At 55.9% G+C, this 24,804-nt stretch overlaps 5 protein-coding genes across 5 annotated transcripts; 3 read left to right on the top strand and 2 right to left on the bottom strand.

Annotated features, from left to right (window-relative positions):
• Positions 1–460, top strand: CSUI_006442 (uncharacterized protein; the record flags this gene model as incomplete). The annotated part of the gene is made up of 1 exon (XM_068066602.1): positions 1–460. A coding segment is annotated over one exon (143 nt), but the record flags the coding sequence as incomplete, so codon positions are not given.
• Positions 461–1,092: 632 nt separating this feature from the next.
• On the bottom strand, positions 1,093–9,731 carry CSUI_006441 (uncharacterized protein). Its single transcript, XM_068066601.1, has 6 exons — positions 8,562–9,731; positions 4,660–7,629; positions 3,729–3,882; positions 3,050–3,186; positions 2,015–2,567; positions 1,093–1,652 (listed from the first exon to the last, which is right to left on the bottom strand). Exons 1-5 carry the CDS (start codon positions 8,877–8,879, stop codon positions 2,394–2,396), a joined length of 3,753 nt encoding a protein of 1,250 aa, XP_067921425.1. The 5' UTR covers positions 8,880–9,731; the 3' UTR covers positions 1,093–1,652; positions 2,015–2,393.
• On the top strand, positions 9,161–13,112 carry CSUI_006440 (pop4 domain protein). Its single transcript, XM_068066600.1, has 3 exons — positions 9,161–10,728; positions 11,577–12,305; positions 12,693–13,112. The coding sequence occupies exons 1-3, from the start codon at positions 10,153–10,155 to the stop codon at positions 12,870–12,872; spliced, it is 1,485 nt and encodes a 494-aa protein (XP_067921424.1). The 5' UTR covers positions 9,161–10,152; the 3' UTR covers positions 12,873–13,112.
• Positions 13,113–16,100: 2,988 nt separating this feature from the next.
• On the bottom strand, positions 16,101–18,850 carry CSUI_006439 (small subunit rrna synthesis-associated; the record flags this gene model as incomplete). The annotated part of the gene is made up of 1 exon (XM_068066599.1): positions 16,101–18,850. A coding segment is annotated over exon 1 (2,643 nt), but the record flags the coding sequence as incomplete, so codon positions are not given.
• Positions 18,851–19,073: 223 nt separating this feature from the next.
• On the top strand, positions 19,074–24,776 carry CSUI_006438 (uncharacterized protein; the record flags this gene model as incomplete). Its single annotated transcript, XM_068066598.1, has 2 exons — positions 19,074–21,686; positions 22,232–24,776. A coding segment is annotated over exon 2 (1,668 nt), but the record flags the coding sequence as incomplete, so codon positions are not given.
• Between the last annotated feature and the right edge of the window lie 28 nt (positions 24,777–24,804).

Raw genomic sequence — 24,804 nt, 5'->3', positions numbered from 1 at the left:
GCTGTGCAAATGATAAGGGTGTGGTCGATTTCGTCGGTGTGACTGACGGGTCGGAAGTCTGTTGCATGCTGGTGCGTGAAGTTAAGAAAGGTCCGAATCCGCCTAGCGAGCGCCCTAAACCCCAAGTGTCGGACGGCGTGTAGGTGGGTGTTCTGCAGTGGAGTTACTGTTGCGCGTTCTACCTTCGAGGAACTTTGGGCAGTTGAGTTCCGGTTCTGAGTGCTGGTGCCGGGGCAGGCGGTGAGGAACCGCTGCACAGTGGCAGAGCGCGTTTCTTTGCGGCCCGGAACGAAGATAGCAGAGGGCCCCTCACCCCCACTTATCCCAAGTGGTGAACCTATGAAGAATCGTCGTACCGGCTTGGGGGTGTGAAGCGCAGGGGGTTGAGCGTGTACAGCTCTCGCAGCAGATACTTCAAACATCCCGATGGCTATGGGCAGCGCTCAGCAACAACAGCGGTGAACCGCAGTGGCCCCCGGCCTCGCGTTTTTTTTTTTTTTTTTTAAGCCTGGTCGGTCCGGCACCGGGCCAAGCGTGCAATGTGTCTGTCAATCCTACACTTTCACAAGCGTTTGCACGAAGTGCATCTGACAATAACTGTTAAACCCTTGCCTGCCGACCAAAGAATAAAAGACGCCTGCAAATGAAGAACCGGAACCCACCAAGCCCGCAGCCTCATCGGGCGGCCAAGTCTCGCTAACAATATTGAGCCCTCGGGGCGACAGCGACTAATCTGAGAGGCGTGGTCGGGTTTTCACAAGCAGCAGTCCGAAGGTACGCTTTGGGCCACCACCGAAGAATTTCCGGTAGGAGAGAGAATCTGGATTGCGTTGGCTGAGATAATCTGCCATCATGACCGCGCTCGCCTCTTGCTTGCCGCAGCCATCTCGATGCCGACGGCTAGGGGTCGCAGGTCTGGTTTGGTTTTCAGCTGTTCCCGTTCCGATAGGTGAAGATACATATAGACACACCTATATGATACACACATATATTCAAACGCGCGCATACACTATCTTGCCTCCAGGCCTTGACAGCTTTCTGTCAGGAGACAGACCCCTGCCGGTGGATGTGCTCTGGCAGTCGGCTGAAGTTCCCTCTGACTTCTCAGGCTGCTGGTGGTGACTGCTAAGACGGTGACAGCCCGGGGCAGTACCCTTTCAGTGGACAACTGATTCACAGAGTCCTCTTTCATTGGTGTCTACGGACAAAGAACTCCAGCTTGTGTCCGTTAAAAACGACACTCGATCAACTTGGGTGCGTAACACGTAAATTCCATCGATACTACGAAAGATTGGAGCACTGACAGGTTGGTATGGAGATAGCCATGTCCTTCGAACTCTTTGAAAGAACTAGTATGTCTGAATCTTCTTAGATGGCGCAAATCATATGAACCTGCTGTCTCAAGCTCAAAAGTACGGCGCAGACGACAAGTTGAGATACTTTCGGCACACACAGTCGGAACAAAGAAATGTGGCTTCGTTCTGCACCTTGAGACGTGGGTTGGCCACATGTCCACAGGCTCTAAGCACGACTGCGTTTCCCGTCACGCATCCACGATGGCCCTGCACGTCGTGCATTCTCCTGCGCTCGCCACTAAGGCAGGCGCAGTACTTGGTGACCCAGAGGCGGCTTCGTCGACGTCTTTCAGTTTGCTGGAAAATCCAGTAAGAGAACAGGAAGCACGGGCCCGTTTTTGTTGGAGCCGGATATGAAACCTGCTTACCAAGTGATCTCAGTGCGACAAAACCCTGCAAATACGCTCTCGTCAGGCACGGCAAGCAGGCGCGTGAGCCGCACCAGACTGCGACGGCAGCTCAGCCCGGCCACAGTCGGCTGAAGAAGAGCAGAGCCTGTATAAAAAGTAAAGCAGCTTGGACTTCCGCCCCGCCGAAGTCATAAACCAAACTGAGAAAGCACATACTGTGAACACTGGATCAGACTTCCTCGAAATTCGCTACTAACACAGTACTACTCTAGGTGCCTAACTAACTAGAAATCATGCCCCTTGGCTCACTGCTCACCTTCAGCCGGAAAGCGTCGCTCAGACCAGACAGTTATGTGCTCTCCGCAGTGGCGCCCCGAAGCCCCATTTGCCGAGTGGATAACGTCTCCATCAGATCGACCGACAGACAGCCTGGCGCACTCATCCCCAGTGCTGGGCACGGAAGCCCGTCCGGTCTCCGCCGCTCGCGTCCCTTCGGTGCGATTCCAGGCAGCATACCCAAAAAGACGACATGCTTGAATGTGGAAAAGACCAGGTGGAAAAACTCTTCCGTTCCCCACAGACGTGAGTGTACGCCAATACGGGGTCTCAGCATGAAAGTTAACCGGTGCTCTGGGGAAACGCTTTGTTGGCGGACTCCGCGGAAGCGCGTGAGTAGTTTTCACAGTCGTCATTGAGGCGAAACACGACGAGAGCTCGCTACGCGAGCCAGCCACGAACGGAGTGAAGACAGAGAAAGCGGCCAGCAACAGGTGGGATTGCCGGAAGGGAAAAATACTGTCCGGTTTCGTTCTGTTTCTGCGTGGAACCAGACTACCCCCAGGAGAACTATGAAAAGGCCGATCTGCAGGCACGGAAGACGGGCCCAAGTAAAGGAAAGAACATATACGTCGAACAACGTCTGGGAGCGAGGAAGCAACTGCAATAAAATGTTCCCCTAGCATGTTTCACATCCGGTGTCATCCACAATGGTTTCCTTGTTCACTTCGGAACCACTGTGACAGGAAGAGCAGGCTGGGCGCTTGGGCTGAACCAGGAACACTTGAATCAAAGCGGCGGAACTGCACGGGTAGTACGGCGGCATGCAGCGAGCACGCTCGCCGCTGGGCAAGAGAACCCCAGGATAATGGCCACGTTCACTTGTGCATGTACGGTCCTGCACACCTAAAGCGATCCCAGTGGGCGATGCAACCGGAGGACCCTCAGAATCGCTGAGGAGCCAAGGCCAACCCACACCCGGCATACACACTTCGGGTTCTTGTAGCTACTTCAGACAGGACTTTGTCTACTAGCTGGCAACAGCGGCCCTAGTCTACTAACACTTACCACAGTGTCCGCTGTGACCTGCACGTCGTGAGGATCGAGCAATGGCCAAGGCAAAGCGGCGTAGAGGAGAATAGACAGAGGCAGTGTCGCCTTCATGCATATGAAAGTAAGCAACGATGAGGCAATGCTAACAAAACCTGTGACGAACGCACACGAAACAAAAAACAAACCTTTCCTAGCACACGGCGGCTGAGGCACGTCGCTTGAGAGCCATTGCTTGAAAAACCATTGATCTGCGTGAACCTCCTGGTGTCCTCCGCAGAGACGAGACCTTAGAGTCGATCCGTCCCCTCTTTCAGTGAAAGTGCAGATCTCCGAAACCGTACGAAAGGCTGGAATATCACGGGAAGATTGCTATGCCATAAAAATACAGGCTCGTCTCGTCTCCGAGGTCTATACCCTAGCCCGCTGTCGGCGCCAGCTAACGCGCCACTGCCATACGAGCTACCTATGTGGCAAGACACAGGCATGCCGGTCCACCTAAACACTCAACTCCGATCAAGGCCGAGCGTCGAAAGCTACACTTGGCCAGCGGCGGCAACGGATCCACGCATGAGTATGCAGCGCCTCTGTTGTATCATTTAGGTCCGCGAGAGTAGCTCCGCGTGACGCTAGCGTTGGCCCTGCGTAGAGGCGGCGTTGTTGTCAGCAGCGTCCGAGCTCCCCTTGGGTCACTAACCAATGAGGGACAGATTGAATGTGAGGTTTACAAGGGCGTAGACCCCGTAAGCCTCCGGCGCGTGGCGGCAGAGCGGTGGGGGAAAATCATCGGTCCACCCCAAGAAGCACCGCAGACCTGAAGAGAGGTAGGAGCCGACGGACTCGTCTCCAATCTGCACGAACACAGGAGGCAAACGGCAGCAAGCAAACCAGGACGCTCCGGCAGGGTTTCTAGCTAGGGCCGTTTGGTTTCTGGCCTCTGCCCAACCACGAACCAAAGCGGAAACGCCAAGGGAAACACAGGACGACGGCGCCGTGCAACTGCCATGCGACTGAAGCACTACTCTGCCGCTGGTCGCTTATATCCCATTTGCTGCCCAAAGGGGCGAGTTTTTCAGACGAAGGGAGCTGTCCTAAGTACACATCGTGCTTCGTGCTGCGAGTGTCATGCTTTCGCCTTCTGGAGTGCTGCTGACGTTGTGGCAGGGAACGCCAAACTCCGCGGCGGTGGGACACATGATTGCGGACCCAATGCTAGCTCTACGCCAACAGGCAGTTGAGCTCGCACACGGGCAGGGAGACCACTGGCGCGTGAAGTAGACAGAGAGCAACCGTCCTCCCGTGGTTAACTACCGTTGTACGGAGCAAGTGTTTCTGCGGGAACCTCGTTCTGGCAGATGGAAGCACAGTAGGGACACAAGAGAACTCAACCCAAACCCTGTCATGCTGGCCTTTCATATGGAACGCGAGAAAAAGCACAAAGACTGACGCAGGAGCCCTGCCAAACTGTCCCGGCAAATACTTTGATGTGTTTCTCCCATCTGTTTCCTGTAGCGAGCTCTCCAGTGCCGGTGACATCTTCACGCTCGTTCCGTGCAGGCCTTGGCACGTCACCACCAAAGGATAGAACAGGTCGGCGGCTCTTTGCTTCCTTTCTGAGAAAACCTTACCTGTCCAACAAAGAGGCTCAAAGGAATGGAAGCAAGAACCCATAAGAGCTGGAAAGCGGATCCGTGAGCGCAGAGAACCAGGACATGCAAGCGTTCTCTGTTCAACTCTCCGCTGTCACTAGGAAAACCTTGCGCGCCTCCTCCCGGGTCTGTCAACCCAGCTTCCTCAGCTAAAATTTCTAAAGCGCCGCTGCTCCCGGGGCGACCCGGCGCGAGTCTCGGCTCTCCCCGGTTCTTCGCACGCGACCCCATTTCATAATTTTGCCGAACAGAAGCTATGTCTTCACCTTCCCCTCGACCAGGGAAGCGGCAGGCCCGCACCGCAGGACATCGCGACCCGTCGTCCCTGTCATTCCTCTTCTTCACTGAAGGCAATTCCGCCGCACCAAAGTGTTCCGTGCGTTCGAACTCCCTCCTTACATCCTGTCCTGCGAATTCCTCGTCAAAAGTTCCGCCGTCCTCCTCTTGTTCCATGTCCTCTCCTCCGAGTTGGTCTTCTCTTTCAGCCTCTTCCGTGTACACGAGAGTGGCTGATCCAACAGCGTGCACTACCTGCGTGTTACCATCCTCCGACTGGACAAAGAGCAAATCCTCCGGGGTCCCATCCGCCGCGCCGGAGAAACAACCATGTCTCTTCTCGAAATCCCGTAACAGCTTCTCCTTGATCGCAAAACTCAGCGCTGTGGGTAGAGTAGACAAGGCTACTAACAACATGTACAACCACACAGCAACGCCCTCGCTTTCACACTCGCTCCTAGGGGCACTTGCTCTAGAGACTTCGTCGCACATCGGCTCAGTCGGTCGAGGGGCTCCCCCCGTGGGAATCGCAGATGTATGCTTTTCTTTAGACACGTCGGGGGTCCGGCCTTCAGCCATCCGACTCTCCATAGGCTTTTTTGTACTTCCTTCGCCAGTCTCGGTCCACAGCCACCGCTCCTGTCTAAGAAAAGGTACAGCTACTGTTTGTGGATGAGCTGGTCGTGGTTCAAACCTCCGCTCTACCATCGACGATCCCACACCGACTGCGAGCTTTCCTTCTCGGCTACCTACTGGAGCCTTCCAAAACTGAGTGGACTTCCGTACTATAGCTTCTTCGCTCTGTCCCTGCAAGTGGTTTAGCACGTATAAGTGCGCGCCTTGTTCTGCACTTCTTGTCCTTTGACTGCCCAGCATTTTTTGTACCTTCTCGACAGGCTCTGCTAGTCCTATGCGCGTCACGCTCTGCCCCGTCCTTCTTCTCTCGCAGTCAGCGTCATCGCCAATTACTTCTGCTCCCCCTCGTCTTCGTATGTTGTCCACCGCATTGTTCCCCGTCTCGGTGTCCGGCGCTCTCGCGCCATCCAGCGCTCCCAACAAAAAACTGTTGTTGTTACTCCTTTCTAGCTCCAAAACCTCTTTCATCGCACTGCTGGCCCGCGGCGCCGCTGCTGGGAACGGGGGAAGCCTCGGCTTCGCCGACGGCCGGGACACGTGCTGGCTCTGTGTAGTGTCCACCGCTCCTGGCTGCCCTCCTTGTCGTTTTTGTTGCTGTTCGGCGTGCTTCACCACGCTTCCGTCCTTTCTGATTTTCTTTCGAATTACGCGGGGGTATATTGCTCCGCCATAATAGTCTTGCTTTTGCGTTGCTCCTCTTTCAGCTTCTGGTCTTTTTTCTGAGTGAAATTCGATATCCCAGCTCTTTTCCTTTTGGACTATCGTCCTGTCTGGTTTTCGGCCGACCCCCACAATGGTGCGTTCTGTCGGCTGTTCAGCCTCTTGTTGGGCCTCCTGCTGAGGCTCACGCGTGTCTCGTCTGTGCGAAGCACCCCCGTTCCACGACTGTGTGCCGCCTACCGCAGAGCTGCTACGGGTGTGGGCTGGATCCCGCGTCAGTTGCCCGACAGGAAGAGAAACTGAAGCTTCAGTACCACTTGAAAGCGATGCGGGCGCGGCAACAGACGACAAGCGACGAGCCGACGCGCTTAAATGGATGAAGGAGGGGGATGGAGGCAAAACCGATGGGGTTCTATGGACACCGGCAGTCGAGCAGCATTGCGAGTTGGGCCATGGAAGTTGAACAGATGGTTCATAGAGAAGTTCGAAAGCCCGCGTTGACATGATGGTCGAAGGAGAGCATGCACGTCCCTGCTTCTGCAGCTGCAATACGCAGCTGTCCTCAGACCTCACTATCCCACCACCTGGGTCTTGCTTGCTGTCTTGTCGAGGTCTGACTCGGCCGTCCGGCAGCCTTTCTGCGTCTTCGGTACCTCGAAATCCTTGCTCCTCCTCCCAGCCCTTCGTGTATCGCTCTTGTATACCACCATCGTTTCGTGGTTGTGTGCGTGCGAGTCGGAGGAAGGCATCTGCGTCGAGGGAAGCCCCTTTGGTTCCCCGCCACAAGTGCTCGCCCTCCAATCGCGACGTGCCATTGAAGAAAAACCATCTCCCAGTCGTATGCAGGTCAGGGACAAACACAGGATACCAAGCTACGAAGAATCCTGCAGTCACCAAGAGAAGTGCTCCGATTTGTCCAAGCGAGTAACGCCTCTTTAGCAGAAGCATGGAGCACAGACAAGAGAAGGGGACGATGGCTTGGGTAGCCAGGGAGAAGAGAGGACCCGGGACAAACGGCTGGGCAATGAACCCCAGGATGTTGCCACTTGCGTCACAGAAGCCCGTCAGAACGAAATAGCGCCACGCTCCAATGTTACGGGGTGTCCGTGGAGTTTGAGTGGGAGCAAGAAGGGGCGAGGAGAGACAGGTAGGCCAAGCAACGGGAGGAGACGAGGAGGGAACCGAGCCTTCCTCCTGTCGGTTCAGCTCTGGTCTCCCGGGAGAGAAAGAAGACGACGAAGAGCTTGAGGAAACAACTGAAGGAGTTGTCTGTTGGTAAGGAGATACACGAGAGCTCGGCACGGGCGAGTCGAAAAGAGAGGGCCACACGAAGGCAAGATTGGCTCGCGGTATCACCTTCCAGCGATAGGAGACGACCTGAAGAGAAGCAAAAAAAGGCGCCCGGACCGACACGACGAGAAACTCGCCCCAGCTCTCAAGGAAAAAGCGCTTCACGAGTCATTTTGTAACATGCGCACACGGGTAAAAGAGCACAGAAGTGCGAACACGAGTTTACACGCGCAAGAACGCGAGCATACACGGCACACGCACGAGACAACAACGCCAGGCACACCGAGGACTAGACGCCTGAACAGCTACAGAAGCACGTACACACATACCTACCACACTACACATCAGCTCTTATGCAGGACAGGCGGACGTATCAGACACCACCTTAGAGAGGCAGATCAACCACATCCGTATAGGCACAGAACAAAACTTACCGTGCTCGCTTGAGTAATCACGTATACACCGCATTTACGCGCACTCGTATAGTAACATATATTTGAGCGGGTGTACCGCCCAACCAAAGCTACTCCGCTTGAGCCGCCTTTCATACACGCCTCTGCCGTCACTAAAAGAACCACGCGGCGGACGAGCGAGAGAGTTTCTTGAACACCCGTGTTCTCGTGGACAATGCCGTACTTCTGAAACGCTGAAACGCCAGCCGCCCCCCTTTCTGTACGAGCAACTACATACCGAGATCTATTCCAGTAGACTCCGTCGTCTACAAAGAGGGTGTGCCGCCGACCGCGGGCCACGCCTTTCTCTACATCCGGACAGAAATACATAAGTACCTATACGAGAACAGACACGTACTGCAAATCCTTAGAACACTGCGTAAAGTTAAAAGTTGTAGTGCCACGTACGCGACCCCGTGGGGGACACAGGTTTCTCCCGAGGACCCCTTACCGACAGACGAGAACCCGGGGGCTGTCTATTCTAACCGGCACCTCGGCCTAGCGTTGAAGGGCCTGCATCACACCATCGTACACTATCATGTGCATACCAAATGCCACGCTTCTTACCAGAGCGACAGAATACACGAAGAAGTAAAGGAAAGCGTTGCACAAGGAAACGAAGTAATCAAAGCGTCCAAGAGGCTTCGAGCGAATCTTGCCAGTGATTTGGTTCAGGGTTCCCAGTGTAATAACCACTCCTGCATATGCGAGGGTTCGCCACCCCGGTGTCGACGAAGAAAACGGAGAGAGGGAAGCAGACCACGTCGGACGAGACGGACGTGCAGTGTGGCCGCCACCGGAGCCCCCGACCGCACTATCGGAAAAGGCTTGCGCGGGTCCCAGAGACCGCTGTCCGGGTCCGGGCGCCCGTTGAAAAGCAGCCATGATCAGTGGGCCTAGTTGCGAGAGAGATACTACGGAGAGGGGTGAGCGAATGCGTGGCTCGGTAGAGGGCAATGAACTAGAGAGTAAGAAATTGTCGCGACATCTCTTCAGCTGTTAGAGGTGTAGAAGAGAGGGAAAAGGAGCAACGCCGAGGAATGAAAGGCCGGAAAGATCCCCGGACCGCCCCCCCCCTCCCCGCGCACACGAAAGAAGGACGTTGTTGCTAACCACGACCGATACCACTTTCCGAAAGGCAGCGTCGCGGAACCGTCACGTACACAGTCCAATCGCGAAAGGGGCATTCCTCTTTCGCCGATACTTTCTCTGAGAGGGGAGCCGGGAGAACCAAGTCCAGAGCCGACAAAGAAAAGGCCTTCAGCCGGGCAACTGACAACTGAGGAAAGGCCGTACTTGCCAGACATCGGCCGCACTGCTCGTGTGTCTTACGAACAGCATGGCTCCCCTAGTCGCCGCACCCGCTGCACATAATCCTTCTCTCTCCTCCTCGGGTTCACGACGGGCACTCAGCCGGCTAACTCTTGGGAAGGGGCTACGCACGATGGGTCGCATCGAACTCCGTCGGACAGACGCTTACGTGTGCTGACCGTCAGGTCTGTGGAGGCCCAGAGAAAGGGCACCTGGGTAGACAGTATCCGGCGCCGAAGATCAGGCAAAGCATTACCTAAACATGTTAGAAGAGACTGTTCTTATAGTGAACAACTGCTTGGTTAACAGCGCGCCACATACGAGAGCTACCGCACGTCCAGCGTCCAGTGCGGCAACCGCGGGAGAGAACTCATGGATACCGCATGCCAACAGATTCCCGACAGGAGAGCTCCAGCCTTTGAAGAGGATATCCACTTCCTTGCTGATACTGCCTGCGTCCTCAGAAAATGAAGCGAAGGAGTATCAGAGGTGTTTGGACAGTCTTTGTTTAGGAGCCCTCCAATCCGCGAAGTAAGGGAAAAGAAGACCCGGAGACGCCGCGGTTTCAGTCAGCAGACCGACCGCTTCGACTGTTTCTCCTTTCTCAAAGTCTCTTCGCCGAGTAATGCCTGCCACAGAAAGAGAGGTTTTCTTGATTTTCTTTGCCGGCTTTTCATTTACAGCCTGCGCTTGGTGTTCACCCTCAGACGCGTATAGACGCCGAGTGGTTCTGCCCTTTCGGTGACAATCTGACGCAGCTTCGATAGCTTTGCTTCTCGCGTTATACTTTTCTATCTGTTTCTACCTTTCGTGTGCCGGCCTTTCTTCCACCGAAGCTTGAAAGAGAATGCCTCCAAAAAAGCGACAGGCTGTGACGGTTGTGCCGTCTCCCCCCAGCTCCGCCAGCCTCCCTGCCTCACCTTGCCGGGAAGATGCGAGTTCTTTCTCGGGCCTCTCCAATAGATACTACACTGGTGAGGCGAAAGCGAAGGGCCAGAGACTGGGAAGTCCGGGTACTTCTTCTCCCAGTCTTGTAGAAGGAGGCAGTGCCCTTGTTGCTTCTTCCTGTGATGGTTCCAAAGCCCAAGGAGCAAGGCGTCAACATGCTGTCCGGGAAGAACAAGGAAGCTCCGAGGCTTCCCTTTTGTCCCCTCAGGGCAGCTTTGAAAACAAAGGAAATCATCGACCCAAGGAAGCGAACTGGTTCTCGTTGCCGAGGAACCTAGTGCCACAAGACGGAGGACAGTTCACAGGAGCGCCGGCGACGCAGGAACAACTGGCGGCAGCTTACGCAAGCAGCTTGTCTAGTGCTGGAATTAGCGGTCTCTATCACCCTCTATACGAACGGCTTCACCGGGCTCCGCCAGGCACTGGGACTCTCCCAGCTGCTTCCGATGGCCGCCTCCTTCAGGATATACTGGAGGTCAGTGCTGTCCGGTCACGACTATGGCTGGGGAAGAGTGGAACTGTCGGTCGTGCAGGCAGGTGTGATAGCCGTTGTCTTCACGCGGTGTGGCCGCTTGTTGTTTACTTGTGTGTGTATTCGAGTATACGCATACAGGTTCACTATCGGTGTACCAGCTGTTCGCTTCATTCTAAACACGCCTCTGTTGCGTCTCCCCACAGGGTGGGCAACCTCCGTGGTTCATACTCGAGTATACTCCTGTAAATGGTGGATAATGCGTGTTGTACTTTTGGTGCTATGGGACTGCCTCCGAGATGAAATCCCCAACATTGCGGTGGGAAACGTGGAGCCCGGAAACCGCCGGAGGCTCCGTGACTAGCGTCCCCGAGTTATTGATGGTGTTCAAGTTGCTGCCGGGGGAAAAGAGGTGACCGAGCTGCACCGTTAGCCGATGCGGCGGGCCCTCCGGACTTGTTTGTGTCCACACACGAGTTTTTCCGGGCTTCAGGTGTCCGTCCCTTTCATGGCGCTACACCTGCTTACGATGCAGGACGCAGCCTGGCCGCAGAGGCAGCGTGCGCGTGCCAGTATGCTAATCCGGTCGGGGTGCCGCGGTTGTAGGAGGATCCTCCTTGTCCACGAGGGTACTAGCCACCTGGAGGGTGACTTTCGGGAATTGGTTCGAAGGAAGAGCCTTGAGTGGCATGTCGTGTTTGGTAAATACAAGCCTTCAGTGGTAACGGAAGGTGTTTGCTGTTGGCGTCCAAGTTTGCTCCACTAGGTCGTGTGGTCGTAGTTTGGACATTTCTGGCTGTCGATTTTCGTCGTGTGAGGAGGCTGCTATTCTGCGTTTGCGTCGCCTGCAGCTCTGTCCTCTGCGTGCACCGGCGGCAGCCCTCGTGGAATCGAAGCTCTCTAGTCGCGCCTTACGGCTAGACACACACCGTTCGGGTCCATGTGCGTCGGCTTCACTCAGTGGAGGGGATGTGGAGAAGGTGAGCGCCGCGCTGAATGCCGGGGCTGATAAGAGTAAGAACCTGCTAAGGCTGTCGCGGACGAAAGCGAGGGCGTCTGGCATTTTTGACGTCCGCGGAACCCTTTCTAGAAATGAGCGAGCTGACGGGAAACCGCGCTCCTTCTCTGTTTCGCCTACCTCGCACCAACCTCTAGGGTCTCCTTCTTCGAAGCTTCTCTCAAGACTTCGGTTCGACGACCTGCACGGCTTGCGGCGTCTCTGGCTTCAGTATACTGAAAACGTCTGTGGTACAGGCGAGGCGCGACAGCCGACTTGCCTTATCTGGGCAACACTTCCTGCTCCAGGGCTGCCAGAGAAGACCGGCAGAGGCGCTCTTGTTGGCTCCGGAAACGCCAACCAGGCGACGCGAGAGACGGCAGCAAAGAGTTTGCCAGAACGGATTCAAGCGGGCCAACCACTGCGCCAGAGGCAGGCGGACAACGGAAGAAGACAGCGAGCATACGACCGATGCACAGTTCTTTCGAAGTGCGCTTTTCAGGGAGCTGAGATAACTGTTGTCCGGGCCCGGACACCGGGGCTCGTCGGTATAGAGGGGACTGTGGTGGAAGAGACACAGCAGGTGAGGTGTCCGGACACGTTGTCGTGTGGGCTAGATGCTACACTTTCTTGTCCGTCTCCAGACCTGCCAGACAAGCCTTAGCCTCGGCGGAAAGATGTTTTGTCTTTTTGCTGTGTTGTTGCTGGGTTGCGATGTTCGAAGTGGCCGCTTGTACACTCCTGGACAAAGTGGGAGACTCTACCCGTGGCGTACCCCCCGCTACAGTCAGCAGTTGTTGTCACTCACCTCTTTTTGACGAGTGCTTGGCTGCAGACCCCCACGCGGCGTTTGGTCAGTTGTTTCTGCTTCGGTGACGCCGGCGGACGAGGCAGTACGACAGTTAGTTGAATTCTGTAGGTTTTTCGTTTCGTCAGTTCGCGTTCCGTTCGTCTGTGCTCTTCTCTTCAGTCTCTTGTTGTACTCTGTCAGGACCAGAGGCTGCGGCGACTCCTGAAGAACTGCGTCGTTCTGGCAGTGCGGGGTTCGGACGGAAGCAATTACTTTCTGCATGCACGGCACCTGCAACACAGCGCTGCTGGACGCTCCAAGGTAAAGCTCAAGCCAAAGACGTCTCTTCTGCTTAAATAGAGTCCCTGCACATAAGCCGGCTCGGCTCCGTCGCCAAGAGCCAGCCCATCTTGAATAGGAGGCTCATCTCGGTGTAGGCCAGTCACGGAGAAGTAGGCAAACTACGCCCGAACAACAATCTAGTGCGGTTCTGGGTGAATGGCCTCGGTGAGGGTCTCCTCTGACATTGATAGCAAGCAATGAGAAGCTTAGGTTCCACTACTGTAAGGTGGTTGTGCTTTTACTTTCCTTCTTCCAACAACTGTAGCTGTGTGTAAACATGGTGCCTTGTACGCCAAAGGGCGTTCAGCTTGAAGTTGCTTCTGTTTCGGACGAAAACACTTAGGAGGAGCCAGTGTACAATCAGACGTGCTACCCCGGGGGTGGCCGAAAGCTGACGAAGGCTAGCTGCGTTCTGGCTAACGAGGAATTTCCATGAGAGGTCTGGCGAGGGAAGAGTGGGAGAGCGAACAGAGAAGCAACACCTTTCGCTCTCCGAGAGTGTCTCCACCCCCACGGTCAAACCATGACAGGTTCGCAGTGTACATATTCATTAGGCTGCTTGTCCGCCGCCCACCGGGTACAAGCTTACCTCAGAGAAGAGCAAGATTCAGAGATAATACTTCAGGCCGGGCGCTGACGCGGGACTGCCATTGATAGAAATGCCCCGAAGTGGCCTTTAGCTTGAGGCCGCTCGTCACTGTATCCACTTTTTTTTTTCCACCGGCCTCCTACAGTTTTGCGAGTGACTTGACGACCCACGCAAAAGGCTGGATGTCCCGTGTTTCTTCTTGAGTTTACCATTGCTAACATCCTGGTCTGGACAATCAGCGCATCGCGAAAACCGCGCAAGCTCCACGGCACACAGATTTATTAAAGAGGGCCGTTCGCGGACGTGCCCGAGCAACTTCAACCACGCAGTCCCCAAACCTACCGACTGCTGTGACCGCCAGGAATACAAGAAGGCTCACTCACTGAGCCGCCGACATGCAAGTTAACAAGCAGCTGCCCGAGCACCGACCTGAGCAAGTTACGCGTCGATCGATCGGGTGCCTCAATTTCTGTCAGATTCCAATCCCAACAGTGAACACAACAATGGAGCGACGGTATGTACAGCGAGCACTTCCGGGAAATCCACTCATCCCTGGCTTTTGCCCCTCGAGAAAAATCTCCACTTTTTATCATGCCAGTAGCTTCCGCGGTCCTTTCTATGGGCGACAACTCTGGTCGCGGACCAAGAGAGCCTGCTGAAAGTTTTTTACTATTCCCGCTGAGTGCGGAAGGACCCGGGGGCCCTGGTTCCACCCAAACAGTGGATGATTCCGTATGTGCAGCCCGTCCTCCCATGGCTGTGCGACCGTGCTTCCGGCCGTCGCAGCCTCGAAACCAGTTATTCTCATCACCACCTCGAAGCTGCTTCGGTGACAGTTGCCGCGAGGCTGATTGTAACGGGCCGAGGTAGGCATCGAGGAAACCTCTGTTGTGTAATGCCCGCAGCAGCTGCTGTGGCAAATACTCCCCGAACAGCAGCACGTCTTCCCCCCCACTGCTCTCCCTCGCGCCTAACTTTCGCCCGCCATTCACTGCCCCAGTGTCTCCGGGATCGGTTGGATCAGTTCGGGGGTGTTCGGGGACATCGTCGCTGGTCCTACTCCCGCTCTTCGCACCTTCGGCATCAAGCGCCCGCTCCTCACGAGGCAGAACTAAGGTGAGGAGTCCTTTCCCTGCTGCGGCTCCACCGTCACCTCCACTTCCTCTTAATACTGCTCCCGCAGGAATAAAACCCACAGCTAACCTCGGTTCTTCGGATCGAAGAACACTGCTGTCGGAGACCGTTTCGCCGATCGTTCCCCGACGAGTAAGCATCTCTCTCCCCGCTGAGTCGATGGAAGGAATGCGGCGAGTAGGCACGACTTGTGTGCAGACGGTCTGAGGAAAACTCTCTAACTCGGGGCAACTATTTGTTGAATCTCCCAAGCCTGAGCTTGATGCTGCTACGTTGCTAGCGGCTTCTTCAAGATGCAGCACGGAGAACGATTCTCTCAGCATGACGGCGTCGTGGCCGGAGACGCCTACTTCAACTTGTATCTCTTTGACTGTGTTAGGCTGTAAAGACTCGAGATGCGTAGTGAACGTCGAGCAAGCTGCATCATTGGCTGCGCCTGGTAGCGTCCCCGCGCGACCCGCACCATCTCTCTGCGTGGCCGTCCGGTGCTCGGAACGACGATTCATTTCGCTCTCCGATTTACCCGCCGCACTATCCACCGATCTACCCCTTACACTCCTCTCTGGCGAAATGGCAGCGCCCGGAAACCGGACGTTACGCTCTGAAACCCGCGGAGTGGCATGAGGCGCCACGAGCCTCGACGATTGCCTATATTTAGTGAGCTGACTTTTGTCGGGCACCGAACAAACAGAAGCATGCCTCCTCTTAGGCTTCCGGGTCAGGCCCCAGAGACTCCTACCTTCAAGCGATACCGCGCGGTTGACTTGAGCATACACAGGGGCAGGGAGGGCGACTCTCCGAGGTTGGTGCTGCAGCAACAAGGAAAATACGGCGCTGCTGTCGAGCCGACAATCAAGAGGCAAAACTGCTACACGTATCCGAAACAACTTGGATGACTTCGGACCCCCGGCCGCCTGCGTCTCGAGCCCGGTCCCACGTGAGCTGCCGGCAGGTATGCACCAAGGTTCAAGAGAAGACGGCTCCCGTTTTTTACTTGCCAGAAAAGACCAGCTGTCCAGAAGAAAAGGCCACAGAAGGCGGCCAAATAACTCCATGGTCTGTTCTGCTCCACTACAAGAAGGCGAAGAATTCTTCATAGAAGGCAAGATTCTCCTGTGCTGCTGGTGATACGCAAACGAGCCTTCTTCACCGGGCCTGCGGTCACACTGAAACCTGGAACAAAGGGCATGCGAAGACGGAGAAGAGGGAGAAAACACAAAAGCCGGACTCCCCTCCGGCATGTGTCCGCTCTGAAGTAGCCTTCCCCCATCTTCCATCTGAGGCACCATGGACCCGTCACTTTCTGTTTTTCCTTGAGCCGCGCAGTTGAGTCCCTGATGCGCCAGCTTTGCCCCCTCCGTTTGGGGCGACCCTCCAGCCAATAGAGGTGTCGGAGACTTCATCACAGTTGGCTTCAGCTCCGTACTCACATGCTCTTGGGGAGCAGCGTTCACTACCGACGGACAGGAGCCCGTTTCTTCCATCCCATGCGTGTGACGAGAGTACTGATGATGTGCCAAGGAGTGGTACCCTACCTGGGAGGACTCACAACCGCTGGAAGTCGGAGATAGCACCGGTCTTTTTACATCTCCTCTGCAAGCAAAGCGCCGGTCAATACAGACAAGCAAGTGCTTCTCCTCATCCTTCCACTTTTCCAGTAAAAGGGCGCACTCTCCAGTGCGCAACGAGGAGTCGGAGAGGAGCAAAACACACGGCTCTCTCAGAGGCATTATATCAGCTAAGCACTCGCCTGCAATCAAGCTGCGGTTCCTCATGGAGAGGTCTGAAGCGCCCGGACGGGACTTTCCAGCAAGGAGGAGTTCCTCATCAAAGCATGCGGAGAGTCTAAGGGGAGGACGCGGATGCTGCAGATCTCGGGTGCGCTCTGCGCGCGTCTCCTCCATCCACTCAACTCCCTCCGCAGCAAACTGCAGTAGCCCCGGTAGCCCCGGTGCCACACAGTACAGAGGAACAGCAGACAAGAGAGCCGAAGAGGACGATGTGATGGTCGACAACACCTCGATGGTTTCAAGAAAAAGAAGCCCACAAGGGTCGATTGGAATAAGGACGTTGCCTCTTCGGTCGCGCACGGTTGAGAGGACAAGAGAGCTGAGTTCCCGAAGAGAGGACGAGAGAGGAAGAAGGGGACAGGAAGGCGGGTAAGAAGACGCAAGCAGTGAATTAGAAGGCCGACTGTCACTGTCGGAGGCCCGTGGTGAACCGCTATGGTTCTGGGAATCGTAACGCAGCAAAGCTGGCTGATGAAACCGACGAAGATGATGCGGTGCGGGATTATGCGAACAGGAAGTAAGCGCAGGAGACACGAAAGAGTGACCAGCTTGGCCAAGAAGCGGCCTGCTGCAGCCCGTTGAATATGCAGCGTAGGGCCCTGCTGCTGGCGAAACTGAGAGAGAAGATGACATTCCTCGGTGAGGCTCAGCCGGGACAGATTCAAGCAGTCGGAAAAGAAAGCTGGACGGGATAGCAGGGCTCCCAGAGAGAGGCGCACAGTCAAAGAAAATGACAAGAGAGGCCTCGGACAACACAGTCCAGTCCGGGCCTAAAGGATAGCGTGCCCCTTTCGTATTCGGAGAGAAGGCGGCTTCGGTATCTTTGCCTCTCGCAGAGCCACACGTGGTTGGCATGCGTGCAAGTACCTCAGGAGTGTGTACAATCTTAGAGCTCGAGGGGTTGTCCCCAGTTGCATCAAAAGCGGACGGCCCCACAATGAGAATTCTTTGATCAGAGGCAGTTGTAATCACCCAGTTGGCACCCCCCAAACAATACCCACTGCTCACCGGGTGTATCTGCAGCCGCTGCTGTGTCTCGTCATTCAGGAGTTCCTGCTGCTGCCAGAACATCGTCGGCGAAATCTGTGCGGACACCCCCACCCCTGCAAGCAACTGACTGCCGCTCGACCGTGTCCGAACGAGAAAAGCGGAGCTCTCGTTCAATTTACAGTCCTCAGGCTCCCCGGCGTCACCCAACGATGAGGCGCGCGGGGAAGAGCGGACACCCAGCGTGCTTCTCTCCTCGCCCTTTGCTGCAGGGGACGCCTCACCTCCGACAGCTGCACTCGAAAAGGGGAGCGGAGGGGAATTTTTTGTTTCGAATTCTCGTGCTTGCCAAGCACTCCCCACCTCCCCGCCACGGCGATACACCCTTTCTTTCCGTCTCGAGTCATCTCTGTAAAGTTCCCGATTACCGCGCAACCAGAGATCCCTGGACTCTCTCAATCGCAGAAACCTTAGAGCGGGCTCTGCGGCTGCAAGCACGGGAGGGGTGACAAGGACTCGAGTCTCGCGAATGTCGACAAGCTCACACAGCAGAGGTAGACCAAGTAGGCCGTGGGGATGCGTTATTAAGATGGCGTGCAGTCGCACAGGAAGCAAAGCACGTACAAGGGCACAAGAGAACAAAGAGTCCGGCTGGTGAGGTGAGGAGTCTCGCACTGGATTCCAAAGAGATGAGCAAAGGTGATTCAACCGTACACCCTCTGGTTTGCCATCTGCATGTAAGGAAGGCGCCGCCCTGATCCCGACAGAGGGGAGGTTAGGTGAAGCAACTGTCGGCAAACCGCCGGAGCCTTCTGCCTCGAAGCTGGGTTTCTCGGCCACCTCAAAAACCGAGGAAACAGGAAACCCTTGTGGGAAAACAGGAAGAAGAGAACGGAAGTCAAGCGGACAATCGACGAGAATCGAGAAGACCCCGCACGTTACCAGCAGAGCTTCCGACCGTGACAGCAGAGACGATGATGGAGTGCATGATCCGCCTAAGGAAGGGGAGCTGCAATTAGCGGCTGGTGAAACAAAGTGAACGACACTCACAGCAGCAGATGACAAGGAGTTAGCACTTTGTCTGGCTACCGACCTCCAGTTCGAGGGAGAGCCTCCGAAAGCCATTTTACATTTGAGCCCTTCCCTCCTACAGGGCGGCTTGCATGAATAGCGGTCAACCACTGTTGCCGGGAGGCTTCCAGCAACACGAGAAGAAAGCTCGTCTCCTAAGTGCGGCTGTTCTGTGCAACACACACCGGACTGCAACGATGAAAACATCACGCAACTGACTGTTACAAGAATACGGGACCCAGGAGAGTCACAAGGGACAGAAAAAAAAAGAGACAAAAGCTGGGGGAAACTATCATCCAGTACCTCCTTGTTCGTCATTCAGAGAACAGTCGCGATGGACCACCCGCGTTGTCAACGAACACGTTGTCTCCTGTCGGCGAAGAAGTGATTTGGTTCGGAGTCGGCAGTCGTCGGACCAGCCGGCAAAAAAACAGAAGGCGTGAACATCGGAGTCCACTGCTTCGTACAAAACGGATCATGCGGCATTCTACGGGAAAACTAATTGGTCGACGGAAGCGACAGGCTGGGCCACGACAGCTGCACATTCCCCGCATGTGTTAGCTTTGTCTTGTTCAGTCCCAGCGCGCTTCATTGGCAGAAGCACCTTCGCGCACCCCTAGTGCTCTTGCAGCGTTGTACTTGGAGTTTTCAGTCTTTCCCGTCTCTCATTACTTCGCGCGCCCATATGTGCGTCGCGGTGAGCCGTTACCTACGAAGAAACGGAGTCGCCTTCCAGACCACGAAGGGCTAGGTCCGGGCAGCGACTTCCCGTGTTGGGGTGTGGCTTGACCATCTGCAACGCCAATGATTCTTAAGGACTTATCAAACGGACTCCCGTCTTTCTCGTGACGCCTTCAACTTATCTGTTGACTTCTTGACGCTTCTTCTCTCTGGTGGGCCTGTGGCCCTCTGCCCCGTCACTTGTCTGCCCTCTCAAAGAGCTCTTCTCTGTCACGACTTTTCTTGGTATGAGACCCGTCCGGCTGCGCGTACTGGGTGCCGAGGTCTTTCAGGCGTTTAGTATATGAGAGTTATTCTTTCCCTTTTGCTTTTTCCAGGAGTTTCCTCTCGCCAGCGAAGGTACGCGCGGATACACTGGCATCAACGGAGCTCCATTTCCCCTCTTCTCTCTCTACTCCCTCCCGCCATTGCCGTTCCGTTCTTGTGTCTTCCGGATCTCTTCATTTACCCGTTTTGGCTGGTTGTCTAGCACATGCAGCGGGTATACGGTCTTGCGACACGTTTGTCTGCAGCACTTCAAAGACAGGCATGCGCTGTCTCGCTCAAGGAGCTAACGTTTCTTGGGTGATTCTGCGGAACAGTATTATCTGCGTTCCGACGGTGAACTCATGCATTAGTTGACTTGACTTAGATACGCTCAGATTCTTCCTTTTTCCTCGCCGCGCACTGGTACTTACACCAGGTGTAGTGAGCCAAGGACGGAGAGAAAAGGCGTAGAGTCTGTATTCGGTATCCATCTGGATTCACGCGGTGCGTCGGCCTACCAGCGCCGAGTAGTCCGAATTTTTGTGTGGAGATGCTTGAAGGAAAAGGACGAGGGGAGGCTATCAATCCTAAGCTCCGTCAGAAGCAGCGGCCTGGCGTCCGGTCTCGGTAACAAGGATTCGTTGCGTAGCTTCCAAGAACGTGGGCTGCATCGAAGGTCTCCTGGCAGCATGACGACTCCGCCCGCTCCGGGGTGTCCTTGCTCCCTCCCTCTCTCGTGTGCTATGCCGTCTGCGTCTTCATCGTAGTTTGCGTTCCTGGCGACTATGCCCTCCCTCTCAAACGTCCACCCCGATGTGTCGTCCTCTGCTTCCGTTACCCTGGGGGGCACCCCTTCCCGCCGCCACAGCAGCCTGCAGTCTTATGCCAACGCCGGGGTGGCGGATCCGCCTTATGCGGGTGGCGAGCTTGTGTCCCACTGGTGCGTGCAAGGCACAGGAGACTCTAGAAATGCGCCACAAGGTCGGAGCGCACGCTTTGTAGAAGGGGAGGGAGATTTCGAAAAGGACCTAGAGATGTCTCAAGAGTTGTTCTCTCTACTTAAGGATGGAGGGTTCTTGGACGGATGCGGGAGACAAAGGTCTGTGCAACAGCAGATCTTGCTGCGGCTAGGCGGGTGGGGTACCAGGCAGCCTCTAGGGCTTCCCCCGGCCAGAGAATTCGTTGAATCTCTGGTAGAGGTTCCAGAAGTGAGTGGCGCGGCCTTTCCTGCACAGGCTCACTCGAGGCCGTGAGTTCCCTGGTTTGGGTTATACTGCTGTGAATCCTAAACGCGCCAAGCTCTCCGTGGTTTCAATCGGTCGAGAGAGTGTGCATTTGTTGCTCCGCCATTTAGAGGGAACAATTGTTAATGAGTATGCAGTGTTCTCTAAGTAGACAAAATGCCTGGTGCTGCTTAGACAGAGACTTCGTGCACCAGACTACGGGTCGCCGTTGTCCCACTGTGTAGAGATAGCTCAATGTGTTGATATGTACGCAGTTCTGCTTGTATTAACACGTTTTTCTTTTCTTGGGGAATCCTTCCGTCGACGAACGGCCCGGGCAACGTACTCTCAAGTACTTGAAAAGAACGTACCTCAGGTGGACTTGGCAGCGGCTACGGGTATGACACCCTGTTCCCTGTCTGCCTGGTTCGTGTCAGCTTTCAGCTGCAAGCGCTCGGCGGTTTCTTGCGCTCCTGGAGATCCTCGGCCCCGCGACTCTCAGTCACTTGAGCGATGCATGCGCTGCAGCATACCAAAGACAACGTCGGCACTGGGGTTTCATTTGCTCGCCTTGTTCGAAATTGCCTTCCAAGGTGCCCCGTGTTCTGTCCGGAGGAGGCTCTTTTGCAGTAGAGCGGCGAAATGAGTGCGAGCGGTACTGCGGGAGAAAGCAGTTCGTTTGTACAGACGAGTTGCGACCTGGTTGCACTGTTCCGGGGAAAAACTCGACAACCCCGCTGCCTGGAGGTCCGGTGAACGACACTCGTCTCCAAAGCACAAGTGTGAATTCGTCGAACGCCGTATTTTCGATAACTCAGCCCGGGGGTTCCTACAGCCGCAGTGCCCCTACATCGTTTGCTCTGCCTACAACAGAAGCCCCGGGTACAAACTCGGAGTGTCACCAAAGTAGTGCCGACTGTTTCCAGGGAGCCAGCACGGAGCCTGGGAGTTCCTCGGCGACTGGTCAGGCTGCCACTCACGCTGCGAGGCCCACGACACTCGTGGAGTGCTACTCCAGCCCAGACGCGGTGGGGCAGCCTGCGGGGGAAAGGTAGGCAGCGCTGAGAAAGCGGTGGGCCGCCAGGGCAACACAACCCCCCTGACGGCCCGGGCTGTCACTGAGGGAGTTTGTGGTAGCGGCCGGCTGATACTGCTCGGGTAGGCGCACTGCAACTGTCCTGAGGCGAAGTGCGGGGAGAATGATCAGTGCCATTCAAGCACTGTTCAAACGGGCGGCCTGAGATCGTGAGATCCATGCAGGGTTGTCTTTCGGACGGAATGGAAAATGACAGACTCGCGCAGGCCGTAGGCGAGACAGGTCGCATCTGTTGGAAACACTGTACGATAGACAACTTTAAGTACCACACTAGCACGGTATGATGGGTCTCATGCATAGACGGAGCTCGGCGTTTTGTTGTTTTCAAAGCTAGTGCAGACACACTCATGCCCGCCAGCTGCAGGCTGACTTGAGGAGCTGGTGCTTACCATTTTTGAATACAGTATGGAACGAGCAGGTACAGAGACAGCAGTTCCTTGCTCTACGTTGCATTTTTATCCTGGCGTCCAGCTTCTTTCTTCCTATGTTTCTCTTTTCAGAGCTGCTGGGACGCGGCTGTCGAAATGCCCTGCCTGTTCGGGGTCTTCATCATTGTTATTTCATGATGCTGGCGTTTGTGAGCACCCAGCCAGTCCCCTCCGCCACAGTCACGTCCATCTCATCGCCTCGTCATTCCGACACCTCCCTGCCGTGGTGGCACTTCGTTTCTCGGGCATCGTCGGCGTCACTCCGCCATCTTGTTCCTCTTCCCTCGTCCTTGCGTCTCCATCTCTGCGACACCGCTTTTTACCCAGTTCGAGTGGCAGCCTTAACAGCACTGCCGTTCCCGCGTCGGGTGCAGGAGCGAGCGCTGCGGCCCCAGCGCTGCTCGGCCATTGTCCGTCCTGTCGGAGCGTTTGGAGCTCGGGCTGGTCTGTGGCAGTGACTCGTGCCCCTGCTAGTTCTCTAGTCCCTGCCGCTGCTGAAGATGTGCCGACGAAGCAGCAGTCTCCGATCAGGCCCTCTGTCTCTTTCCACTCAAGCTGCGAAGCCACAGCTAATAGCGTAACTACCGAGCAGCAGCGAGTGTATGCGCGGAGGGCGATTTCGAGTGATTTTGTCAGGGCTTTGCGTGTCGAAGTTCAGCGGGAGGATTCATGCTTTCTCAGTAAGGACAGAGGGGGCGGGACAGCTGCAGAGGTGGCGTCCTCCGCCGCGGCGTTGTTCTCCCGAAAGACATTTGCCCGACGACTACAGTGCCTTTCGCGGTCCTCCGCAGCTGGTCTGAATCGCGATGGCTTTTGCGGAGGCCCCCCTGCGGCTACCGCGGAGGGAGCATCTAGTCTCTCAGATCTTTCTTACTCTGCACTCTCTGAAGGCACTGAAGGCCGAGGGGTTTCTTGCGCCCTTCCCATCAGCTTGACAGATGCTAGTCACATGACGGATGCGCAGAACTTGGCTGCGGACCTGGACGGCGTTTCACAGCGAGCCGGACAGCAGGACGGAGAACGAGCAGCGGCCGCCGGGAAGAGTATTAAAGGAGAACCGCTGAAAAAGGGTCCGAGCCTAGCAGCCAACTTTCTTGCAGCGGGGGCCGCAGCCCCACGAGAGCCTCTCTCAGCCACACGGCGCGCCCATGCAGACTGTATTTCTCTCCCCCTTTCTCCGGGTCGGCGCCTCTCTTCGGCGGGTTCGGGTAGAAGTAGCAGCTCTCCGCAGCGGGGCGCGGTACAGGCAGGAGACGTCCTCTCGCCGTGGTTGTCGGAGAAGGACAGCGTATGGGGCAGCCGACGGCTCGTCAACGGCGTAGATGCAGGGCAACGCCTCTCTGAACATGCATTACGGGCTTTCGTTGTGGAGTGGGCGCGTGGCACGGAGGCCGCTAGTCGCGCGTGTGCACTCCTGAGCCGCGTAGGAGAGGAGGCCGCGTTTTTACCTTTAGGACGGCGGAAAAAAACCGAATACGCTGATTTCCTGGAAAGACTCTTAGTCGACTGGATCACTCGCGTCTTGGATCAAAGCGCCAGCGCTCAGTCGCGGTCTGCATGCGCCAAAGCGGACGCGATGGTGAAGGGCTGTGAGAACACTTTCGCCCCGTTGACTGAGCCGGGTGTCTCCCAAAATCGCGGTCGGCACTACGGACGCGACTCTGCGACGGCGGCCGCGACTGCGACCGCACGGCTGTGCGGCTTGTGTGCTTGTCTGACCGGATGCCTGAGGCTGGGTGCTTTATCTACGCGGACGCAAGGAAAGTTCCGCCCAACTTTCTTCTCCTCTCTGCTTTCGCTTTGCACTCTTCTTACAGCTGAGGGCCAACCGAAGAATCTTGCAGGAGATTTCTTCACTTGTCTGCTAGTTAACTCTGTGGAAGGAAACAACGCGTCAAACCATCCGACATCGCACTGTGTGCTTGCCAGCATCGCCGGAGCAGCCCCAGGCCCTGCGCCGGGGTCAAAGCAGGGAAACACGAGCAAGTGGAACTTGTGCCCCAGCCGGGCGCCTGACACTTCGGAGCTCGAAAGATCGCCAGCAAGGGCAACGATAATTCCAGTTCCACACCTGGTAGAAGAACTTCGACAGACACCTGTCGTTAGGCAACAGAGACAACTTCTTGTGCTTGTGCTTTGCGAACTGCGTGATACGGTTTTGCTTTTCCTAGCTGACTGTTTGTCCCGCACTTCGGCGTTAAAGGTGTTGTCACCTCAGAATGATTCTCAATTGGTACTCGAGCAGCTGCGTGGCATCTTCCAACATGAGATGCAGCTTTGCCTACAAGGGCTTACACTAGGAGAGCAGGGAATGTCGGACGTGCTGAAGCGCTCGTCTTCGACGCGGAACGGGTCAAGTGGGTTCGGTGGCTTGCGGCTGTCTCCTCCCCAAGCTCCGCCGGTGCTGCTGACTGAAGCCGGTGTCGGTGCAGCCGGAGCGGCACAGGCTGCTTCCGCTGCAGCAGTTAGCTTTTCCTGGTGGTGGTGGTTATGCGGGTCGTTAGTCCGGTGTTTTGTCGCGGCTCAGAAACTTCTTCTTCCGCCCTGGAAGAGCGGAGATGGTAAGCGCCAGTCGGCAGGGATAGAACCTGCCACGGACTCAGGCGTGCCCAAGAACCTTCCAGCGAGCCCGGAGTGGCTAACCA

Source organism: Cystoisospora suis, assembly GCF_002600585.1.
Source record: "Cystoisospora suis strain Wien I chromosome Unknown contig_3263, whole genome shotgun sequence".
NCBI classification, from domain to species: Eukaryota; Apicomplexa; class Conoidasida; order Eucoccidiorida; family Sarcocystidae; genus Cystoisospora; species Cystoisospora suis.
Note: the sequence above shows the minus strand (reverse complement) of the source record. Positions and strands in the feature narration are given on the sequence as shown.